Genomic DNA, 10,649 nt, shown 5'->3' on the forward strand with positions numbered 1-10,649 from the left:
AATTAGTAATTCATCACACAATTCCAATATTTCTGCCTCAAGAAGTTGAAAAATTGGTTCCAGAAGGGGGAGAAAAATGACAGAAATGCATATGAGTCAAGCATACCTAGATGTTCCATTCATCCATCTTATGTATATTTAAAATTATACACATGCACATTCTTTCTGCCTGAAACTGTCCACTCTCTCTCTCTCTGTCTCTCTTCTCACTCACACAGACAGACACACACACACACACACACACACAGTTAAACAGAAATAGTTCTGAAGATGTTGAATCCCGACAGCGCGGTGGAAATGAGAACTCCAGGAATCTGTGGGTGCCAGTGGAGCTCCTTCACATCTTTCTGGCCCTGGTGAAGGAACAGTAGCTGTGGTGGTAGCTGTTTTAAGCCCTCTGCCTGTTCTCCCATGTCACATGACTCCACTGATAGATCCCATTGGCTGACAACATCATCAGCTCCAGAGGCGGCAAACACACTGGAGTCAACAGGGTTCCACTCCACTGACGTCACAGGAGCACTGTGCTGCTTAAAACTGGCCACTGGAAACTGAAAGACTAAAAATACTCTGTTATGTCCATTAAGAGAAAAGTCCTAATCTTTTTTTTTTTACTGAACGGATACCCAAGGAAAAGTGGCTCTTCGGTAAATATGCTCGTGTTATAAATAATGTTACTACACAACCAGCAGACTTGTGGATGATTTAGAACATTTTAACGAGTACAAATCAGTAATTCATCATACAATTACATTATTTCTGCCTCAAGAAGTTGAAATATTGGTTCTAGAAGGGATGGAAAAATGACAGAAATGCATACGAGTCATGCATACCTAGATGTTCCATTCATCCATCTATGTACATTTAAAATTCTACACATGCACATTCTTTCTGCCTGAAACTGTCCAGTCTCTCGTTCTCTTCCCACTCACACAGACACACGCACACACACAGTTAAACAGAAATAGTTCTGAAGATGTTGAATCCCGACAGCGCGGTGGAAATGAGAAGTCCAGGAATCTGTGGGTGCCAGTGGAGCTCCTTCACTTCTTTCTGGCCCTGGTGAAGGAACAGTAGCTGTGGTGGTAGCTGTTTTAAGCCCCCTGCCTGTTCTCCCATGTCACATGACTCCACTGACAGATCCCATTGGCTGACAACATCATCAGCTCCAGAAGCGGCAAACACACTGGAGTCAACAGGGTTCCACTCCACTGACGTCACAGGAGCACTGTGCTGCTTAAAACTGGCCACTGGACGTCCAGACTGAAAAAAAGAAACATGAATGTGATCACTTTAAACAAACAAAAAATAACACATTTATTAAAGGGGTCATATGATGCGATTTCAAGTTTTCCTTTCTCTTTGGAGTAAGTTTGGGTCAGATTTTTTTATTTATACTTTTATTCAGCAACACAACATCAAATTTATCGTCAAAAAAGGGACAGTAAAAACATTTAGAATGTTATAAAAGATCTATTTCAAAAACGCTGGTCTTTTTAACTTTCTATTCAAATAATCACAGAAAAATATAGTTTACACAAAAATAGTAAGCAGCACAACTGTTTCCAACATTGATAATAAGAAAAAAAAATTCTTAAGCACCAAACCAGCATTATCAGAATGATTTCTGAAAGATCATGTGACACTGAAGACTGGAGTAATGGCTGCTGAAAATTCAGCTTTGCCATCACAGGAAAATTTACATTTTAAAATACATTCAAACAGAAAACAGCTATTTAAAGTTGTTATAATATTTCACAATATTACGTTTTACTGTATTATTGATTAAATAAACTCAAAAAAAAAAAATCCACATTTTTGAATGGCAGTGTTCATTCATTCTAAAATGAATAATTATTTATTTCACAGTAGTAGTTTGCATGTAAGTTTTTGTAAACACCCTAGAACAATATACCTGACAAACAGGCATGAAATGCTTCTGTCTCTTCATGTGATTCCAGACGGACTTGTTTCATTTAATGATTTAGTTGGTAATGCTTTAGCTGAAAAATTAAACATGAATATTTGTTTCCTCTTGCTCATGCTCACCTGGAACTGCCTTAAATCCCAGACTTTCAGGAGGCCATCATCTCCTCCAGACAAAATAAAAGGTTCAGTCCGGTTCCAGCTGATAACATTGATGTCTGAAGAATGAGCCTCATTGGCAGAGAGCATGGAATTAGGTGGTGCCCTTATGTCCCAAATGCGAATGGACTGATCCACTGAGCAGGACGCAAAAACCTGGAGGTGAGAGAGAAGCACTAATTTAAATATTACATCCACTTTTATTATAAAATATTCTAATATAACCATTCTCTTTTGACCGACATACTGTGGCTTCAGTAGGTGACCACTGCAGGTCCTCAACAGACTTGCTGTGTGAGCTGAAAGGCCGTTGGTCAACCTTCCAAGTCCCGCCCTCCTGTGGCTCCCAGACATGAATGTTCTTCTTGCAGTCGCCGCTTACCAGGCGTCCTGTTAACATGAAATGACTTGAGTCTTAGCCAGTAGTCCCATTAATCTAGACATCTGTTTGTATGGAGGTAAGACCCTGTTTTCTCCGTTACATCCACTTTGTTTTTTTTTTTATTAAATGTAAGAATTGATGTGGTCATTTGTAACTTAAATGTGCAAGGCTTCCTGTGTCATCCGCTTCTAGTTATTTTAGCTGTACAAAAACAGTCTGCATGTTGCTTGATACTGCACACCGGTATTTATCATATTTTAATTTGTCATAATCATGAACCTATTTATTTGTTTGTAACGCAAATCGTTCTACTGTTTACTGTCTACTGTTGCGGCAAATGATTAAGAACTTTCACACATTCCCAGAAAATAGCTTACTTTCGCTTTGAAAACTAAGGTGGATATAATATTACAATCCAAATTACACACCTGGTACCTTGGGTGACCAATCAATGGCAAATCCTTCTGACATGTGACCAGAAAAACTGAAAAGAGGCATGGCTTCCTTCTGCTGCTTGATGAAGGCCGACATCGCTGCCGAACTGTGCACCGCCTCAAACTGAGGTCGGAGGTCAAAAATCTCCACCTGTCCTTTCTCTGACCAGAGCGCAGCAAATGTCTGTTCACCTCGCTGGGTCACCTATTAAAGTAAAAAGATCATAACTTTAGATGATGAGTGAGAAAATTTAACTGGTTGGACTGGAAAAAGCTGTAAAACGTTAATTATCCAGAATTATAAAAACATTAATAAGAGTAAATGTGACAATAACTAGACTTACTCGGACTCTGTTGATCCCACCATAATGCGGCATCATGGCCAGCTCCAACTGTGGTTTCTTCTCCTCGTCCTCCTCATCTTCATCACTTTCTTCATCACTGCTTTTATTTTCATCTTTATCAGTTTCATGAAGATTGTGCATGCGCATGACAATAAGCCTGGATAGAGTTGAAAATGTCATCATCTTTGAAAGCCAAACATAATAAAAGTATTAGCTGTTTGTTGCAGAACAATAAAAGTAGCAAGCTCTGACAGCATTCGTGTCAGTGTACCTGTTGCTTAAGGCGGTGTCCGCCTGTGTACCAGCACACAGAATCATAGAGAGAGGAAACTGCTCCCGCCCTTCTCCTTCACCATCACGCACCACATCAAAACTCAGACATGGGGCACCTGCAGGGGAAAGACAAGTTTGCTTATTAGAAATGAATTTCAGAAGATAGCAGGTATCGGAACAAAAACATCTGGTTATTGACATACAAGTTTTTCCTGTTATGATTAAAATTTAAGACATTTCATGACATTTTCCTGTTAAAAAATACATCTTGGCCATCGTCGCCGATAGCCTTGTGGGCAGCGCGCCGACATACAGCGGCGTTGCACTATGGGCGTCCCGAGTTCGAATCCCGACTCAAGGACCTTTCCCGATCCCACCCCCTATCCCTCTCCCACTTCTGATCTGTCCTGTCATAATAAAGGCAAAAATGCCAAAAAATAAATCTTTAAGAAAAACATCCTGGCCATATTTCACTAATATAAAAAAAAGAAGAAGAAAAAAAAAAAAGAAAAAGAAAATTGTGCACAAAGAATAATGCATTGGATGAAGAACTTCTTAATCTTAGTTTTGGACAATTTATTTTATTTTATTTTAGTATGCATGTATGGATGCATGCATGCATTTATTTATTGTTACACTTTTATTGAGCACAATAATTCATGCTCATTATTTTGTGAAAAAAATACTATTTGTGACAATACTGTTTGATTTACTGCCTTTTATGTTCATTGTTTAGCATTACTGTTATTTTACTTTGCAACATTTAGATTGTACTACATTTAGTCATTTAGCAGACACTTTTATCCAAAGCGACTTACAAAGTAACTACTGTATTACAGTAATGAGAATCATCATTAAAATATCCGAAAAAGTAAAATGTCAAAATTACTGTAAAGAGAATTGGTAAACTGCCCTTAAAAAATAGCACAACATATAATAATAATTTGGTATTATTGTCATTTACTATTATTATTGCACTGCAAATATGCAGCCTACATTGAGGATCACTAAGATCAGGGGTCTCCAAACTCAGTCGTGGAGGGCAGGTGTCCTGCAGAGTTTAGCTCCTACTTGGCTCAACACACCTGCCTGTAAGTTTCTAGTATGCCTAGTAAGACCTTAATTAGCTGGTTCAGGTTTGTTTAATTAGGGTTGGAGCTAAACTCTACAGGACTCCGGCCCTCCAGGACCAAGTTTGGAGACCCCTGACTAAGATATGGTGACATTATTTTCTGGACAATTAAATAAATGACCATTTCTCAGTACTGTAACCTATCCTGACATTTTAATTTTAAATGATGATACATTTTGATATGTTGCCTGCTCATAGATATAGTACTTCAAACACCATGATTATAAATAATAACATTACACACATATCCAAAAAAACATGTTATTGTATGGTACTTTATTTTGTCGGTAGACGTATGTTAACTTACCCACTTGCAAACATGAGCAAACCACAGCTAACCATATATTGACCAAGCACGTTTATGTTTAGTGATCGGGCATGATGTTGAGCACACTGACCGGTCTGGCACTCGTGATACATGCGGTAAGCGGAGCGGTCCATCTCCAGCTCTTCTCCCGGCTGAAGCGGCTGCAGACCGGGGACATAGACTTTCCCCTCTCCATCCCCGTTCTGTCCTTCTCCCTCCATATCATTCTCGTCGCTTCCACTCGCCTCCATGTCCTCAAACTTATCGTCCTCCTGAGGCAACCTGTCTTCACCGGCCGCGGACATTTTGAGAGAGCGGAGGACTTCCGCTTCAGGGCACGTGGTTTAAAGCGCACACTGAGCCCTGTACAGAGTTGGACAGCACTCAAGTCACCTGGCTAGCGGGAATTGTTGTCCGTCCCAAAGAGATGTTTTCCAGAAATCCTTCTCACTTTTTATGTCTCAGACTGTAAAAATCTGTGCATGATTTTTTTTGGCTGAGATATAATCATCACCAGCCTGACTTGACGGTTTTGACACTTTACGATGGAGTTAACTACATTAGTTAACATGAACTAACAATACTTCTAAAGCATTTATTAATCTTAGTTCATGTTAAGTTGCTAATTTACTAATATTAAAATCAAAGTTGTATCTGTAAATATTTAATGGACCTGAGCTAACGAACTATGAACAGTTGTTAATTAACTAACTTTAATAAAGATTAATAAATATTGTCCCTGTTGAAAAAAACAGCATATGCTGGTTAGGTATGTTTTGACGCTGGGATGCTGGTTTAAGCTGGTCCTATGCTGGTTTATGCTGGTCCTTTGCTGGTTTAAACTGGTCCTTTGCACATGACCAGCATAAACCAGCAAAAGGACCAGCATAAACCAGCAAAGGACCAGCATAAACCAGCAAAGGACCATCTTAAACCAGCAAAGGACCAGCTTAAACCAGCATCCCAGCGTCAAAACATACCTAACCAGCATATGCTGGTTTTTTCAACAGGGGTAACAGAAGCTCGTTTGCTCATTGTTTGTTAATGTTGGTTAATGCAACATTACCTAGCAGGACCTTACTGTAAAGTAATACTAATAGCCAACCATCTTGGTTTAGGAAGGTTTTCCAACCAGGACAAGGTTTGCAGCTGGTTTAGCTGACCAGTCTGACCAACTGAAAACTGCCCAAACCCCCTCAAAAACAAGACAAATGGACCAGCAAACCAGTTTAGGCTGGTTTAAGCTGATTTTTCTTAACAGGGTTGGCCTGTGCTAGTTTGCATGTGGTTTGGCTCAGTTGTGATAATCCAAACAAACCCATTTCTGACATTTAACAGGGTAAAATCCTGCATCATTATGAACAATATTCATCAACAATATGTAGCTAAAATGTAATTTATTGTGTGTTGACTGGGTAATTGTGTTTTATGTGTGTTTTCGAGATGTGCCAGCCACCAACTATAGGCTATATTGTGGTAGAGCAGCAAAATTGTGTGAACAAAAGGTCTCTGTGGTGGCCTGTTGTTTGTGCCATCATCTGCAAGTCTCTCCATCCAGCTGATACTAGAAAAAGTCCTCATACACACACTCTGACAAACAAAAGAGTATAGTCAATTCATGCAAACACTGAATTAATTTCAAGATTTTATTTATATATAAAAATCTACACTTAAAAACAGACAACACATGTATACCAAAAACAGACAGATTGTTAAATTCATTTGAGTAAAACATTGCTTGTAGTAACCTTCTCTAAGGCAAGACAACAATACTTGTAAACATGACTTATGTAACCCTTTTGCAAATGCCTTTTCAGAAAGTAGCTTGCTTAAGCTGGTTCCTATGCTACAGTATTATTTAATATGGCTTGGATTTACTGTAGTACATGAGTGTAGTTTTTTCCTCTTGAACACCGAGCGATAAGCGGAGACTTTTGGCTTCATGTATTCTTTACCTTTTCACTACAATCAATGATAAAACATTCAGTCGACAGGTTTAACCTGAATTATCATGGATGACACATAATTCACTGAATAAGACAGAAAACTGGATAAGTGATAGAAACAATCAGTGCAAAGACATGATGCAGAAAAAACATCATACACGTACATGAAAGAGAACGTCTTATTGGCCAAAACATCCATTTTCTCCAACATGCATCTAGAAATCATGAGCCATATCCAGAGAGCAACTTCTCTGAAATCTCATACAAATGCTAATCAGTATAAAACAACAGTGAATTACAGTAGCGGTCCTTTCAAAGGGAAGCCTCCTTTTGGCCAAGTTTTGCGTCATATTTAAAACAGATTTCTCACCTTTTACCAGATCAGACTTGATGTTATCCATAGAAAAGAAAAAGTCCAGTGAGAGAAACCTGGGAAAAGTGACTCACTATAGCTGTTAGTCGGACCCTGATCGAACTGCCTTTTACCTGTCTCTCCTTCTATCACAGGCTGCTGCTCATCCACAGATTCATGGTTCTCCACATTCTCTTCCTCTGATGGCGAATTTTCTTGATCCTCTTCACTTGGTGTGGGGAAGATGCAGTGATGCTCTTTAAAAGCACAATCCAGATTAAGCCATCGTGTGAAGAGGGATGAGGTGAAGGAGAGAAGACCTTCTGGCGATGACTGAACAGATGGAAAAGCAGAGATATCTGGACGATCTGGAATTTTCTGTTTACAAAAAGATAGAAAAAACACTAACCACAAGAGATCTACAATCTATAAAACCTACAATCAAGAATGAAAGATGTGTTGATACAACATCTGGAAAAATAGTACAGTGGCAAGAAGTATGGTATGAAAAAGATACAAAAGCTGTCACTGGGGTAGTATTTTTTTAAAAAGGAACAAATATGTACCATTTAGGTACTAATATGTACACTTTAGGTAGTTTGAGTGTAACTTTTGAAAGGCTACCACCCCAGTGACAGCTTTTGTACCTTTTTTTCTAAGAGTGTATGACAATATACCTCTTTTGCTATGTTGTCCAGTGTGAGAATCAGCTCACTGATGAACCTGTATTTGAGGTGAACTCTACTGAGATGCTGGAGAAGCTGAATCCAGGAATTAGACAGGAACGCAGCAGCACTGAACACACAACACTAAACTCACACACAGAGAGAGACAGGTGTAGTTCTAAGTTTAGCTACTAGGAGCAAAGCAGCTAAACATTTTATATTTGTGTCAGTAACAAATAAGTATGGCTTAGATGATAAAACAGAAGAAAATCTAAGTTAATTACATGTTCAATTACATGTAATTACAAGCTCTTAGAAATGTAATCTACTTATTCTTGTTGCTTTCATCTGGGGAAAATGTTTATAGCATATTCAACATATCGGGACTCAAAATGGTTAAAAATGTAATTTGGTGTAACCATCAGTTCCAACCATAGAATAGTTAAATACTTTGCACCATGAATTCGAAAGAGTGTATATAATTAAATCACTATTGTCAAACAGTTTGTCATTAACATTAGAGTTATGAATAAAGCTTTATTACAGTTAAAGGTGTTTTATTAAAAAATAAAAATCATCTAAAGGGGTCCAGAATGACCTAAAGGGGTCCAAAGTCTGTATGTTGTTTACAGGCTGACTTTTATTCTGCAGACAATATTACAAACAATTTAAAACAATATAACCTGCTGTTTTTTTAAAAGAAAAGATCATTTCATGCTACTTATGTCAACATTACTGTTTTCAATAATTGTATTTATTTATTTACTGACTCATTCATTCATTTACAATCTCGCAATATTACACCATCTGGATATTTCTGATAGTAGGCCCCATAAAACATCAAAATCCTATTTAATCTAGAAACCCAAAACACGTTCATTATTTTAAGTTTATTCTATTTACTGTCTGTGACCGAGCTGCACGTGTAATGTATTTTTGAATAACTTAAATTGAATCCGAAAAAAAGAGCATCACACCACTGACCCGTTGAACTGTCAGTCTTACCGGCTCATTGCACAGCGCGCTGTCGTTGAAATAGTGAGACACGACGTAGTTCTTTGGAAACACTTGTGGCTGCAATAGATATATATTACAATGTCAATTTTTAAAGCTTTTAATAAAGACGAACTATTTATTTAAGATGCACGGGCTTCTCAGACGTTACCAAAACCCACAAATCAACAATAATAAGGTCAGTACAAAAATGACACGGGACAGATAAATGCGATCGCGAACTTTCTAGTAAACAAAGAGTTCTTAAACATCGAAACTCACGAATCCGGACGTTTCTTCAATGTGTATAGAGTCTTGAAGATTTCTGATCGTCGTCTTCATAAAATCATCGCACCCACTTCCTTGAACAGTCAATATTGATAGAAGTAACAGCACTGAAAGGCAAAGGTAAACAATGTGGGTTCAGAGCATTAAAAGCCCTAACATTTTCAAAACACCCACGCGTTTTGTTCACTTAATGTCGCAAACGCAGTTTGACACAACCATTTAATACGCGCAGCAATTGATGGACCTTCTTAAGTGCTGCACGCCTATCACGTTACCTGTTGGTGACATGCTTCTACCGGCCAATGTGGGCCATATTCCCCATGTTCTTCTTAACCAAGTCGTTTTGCACAACAGATTGCTGCAGAAAGGTTATGGAAGAATCTCGGTCTCAGTGGGTTTCCCAGCTGCCTCCAAGGTCTCCTCTTTCTCTCACTGTTGCACTTTCTCTTGGATCCCACAGCCGCTCTCCATTCTGACCGTCTGGCTCAACTTGGAAATTCCCAGTCTTCTGATGGAAAAAATTCTGATGGACAACAAGATATTCCTCTATTTCCTGTGAGATTTTAGTTTCCTGTTTTCTTTTGCTCTAACTTTCCTTCTTCCTTTTCAGTCAGTTTGTTTTGAAGCTTTAATTTCCAGCTGGCATGCAAGTGAGCAAGACACTTGATCTGTTGTAGGCTACTTCTGAAGGAAGCAAACAGTGTGGAGGCAGTTTGCAGCTCACTGAAAGTGAAAGTCCTGGTGGTTCATTCTCTCTCCCCGCTCTCTTTAAAGCTCCCCACCCCTTTACCTCATTATACAGCAAGCACTCCCCCTCTTCTCCTCTCTTTATCAGTACTCAGTGCACGATCTTTCTCGGGCTTAGTCGTAGTCATGCACTCTGGCAGTCTGTTTTTAATTTCCCTCCTCCTCCCCACTCAAGTCTCCATGTCTGTTGCTCCCTCAATCCCAGTTTATCAGCTGAATGATGACTAAGCATGTGAGCTTTCATGACTGTAATGAAAGGAAGTTATATTTCATCAGACGCGTTTGTGTAATTCACACTATTCCAGATTAGTCATTGTCAAGCATGTGATGCCTATAAACTGAGGAGGATTCAACCATGCTGTCATTTAAATAGACAAAGCAGTCAGTTTGTGGTAGTTGGTTTAAATACAGTCACATGAGAGACTGCATCAAAGATACATTGTTCTTAGTGCATAATGTGTGCCTATGTTTTTTTTAAATTGCATTGAGAAAGTGTAGTAAACAAATTTGGAGTAGCAATATGATGAATTAAAATATGTTAAAGTGTAATAAGCAATCAAACCTTTATATTAATAGAGAACTTTTATGCCAACATAAAGCTTTATGTGCCATCAGGAATCAATAAATAGATTATTATCTGTATGAGTAAAAGTTATTCTGGCAATTGCCATCAATCAACCCGTGTAGACAGGAAGGAATAT

At 38.5% G+C, this 10,649-nt stretch overlaps 2 protein-coding genes across 2 annotated transcripts; both read right to left on the reverse strand.

Annotated features, from left to right (window-relative positions):
- Positions 1–697: 697 nt before the first annotated feature.
- Positions 698–5,339, reverse strand: LOC107750005 (glutamate-rich WD repeat-containing protein 1-like). The gene is made up of 7 exons (XM_016565243.1): positions 5,049–5,339; positions 3,517–3,634; positions 3,246–3,402; positions 2,896–3,106; positions 2,333–2,475; positions 2,050–2,241; positions 698–1,263 (listed from the first exon to the last, which is right to left on the reverse strand). The coding sequence occupies exons 1-7, from the start codon at positions 5,260–5,262 to the stop codon at positions 955–957; spliced, it is 1,344 nt and encodes a 447-aa protein (XP_016420729.1). The 5' UTR covers positions 5,263–5,339; the 3' UTR covers positions 698–954.
- Positions 5,340–6,642: 1,303 nt separating this feature from the next.
- LOC107750007 (uncharacterized) lies at positions 6,643–10,170 on the reverse strand. Its single transcript, XM_016565248.1, has 5 exons — positions 9,477–10,170; positions 9,196–9,308; positions 8,926–8,994; positions 7,933–8,064; positions 6,643–7,633 (listed from the first exon to the last, which is right to left on the reverse strand). The coding sequence occupies exons 1-5, from the start codon at positions 9,487–9,489 to the stop codon at positions 7,277–7,279; spliced, it is 684 nt and encodes a 227-aa protein (XP_016420734.1). The 5' UTR covers positions 9,490–10,170; the 3' UTR covers positions 6,643–7,276.
- Positions 10,171–10,649: the final 479 nt, after the last annotated feature.

Source organism: Sinocyclocheilus rhinocerous, unplaced genomic scaffold (genome assembly GCF_001515625.1).
Source record: "Sinocyclocheilus rhinocerous isolate Xijiao unplaced genomic scaffold, SAMN03320098_v1.1 scaffold5198, whole genome shotgun sequence".
NCBI lineage: Eukaryota > Metazoa > Chordata > Actinopteri > Cypriniformes > Cyprinidae > Sinocyclocheilus > Sinocyclocheilus rhinocerous.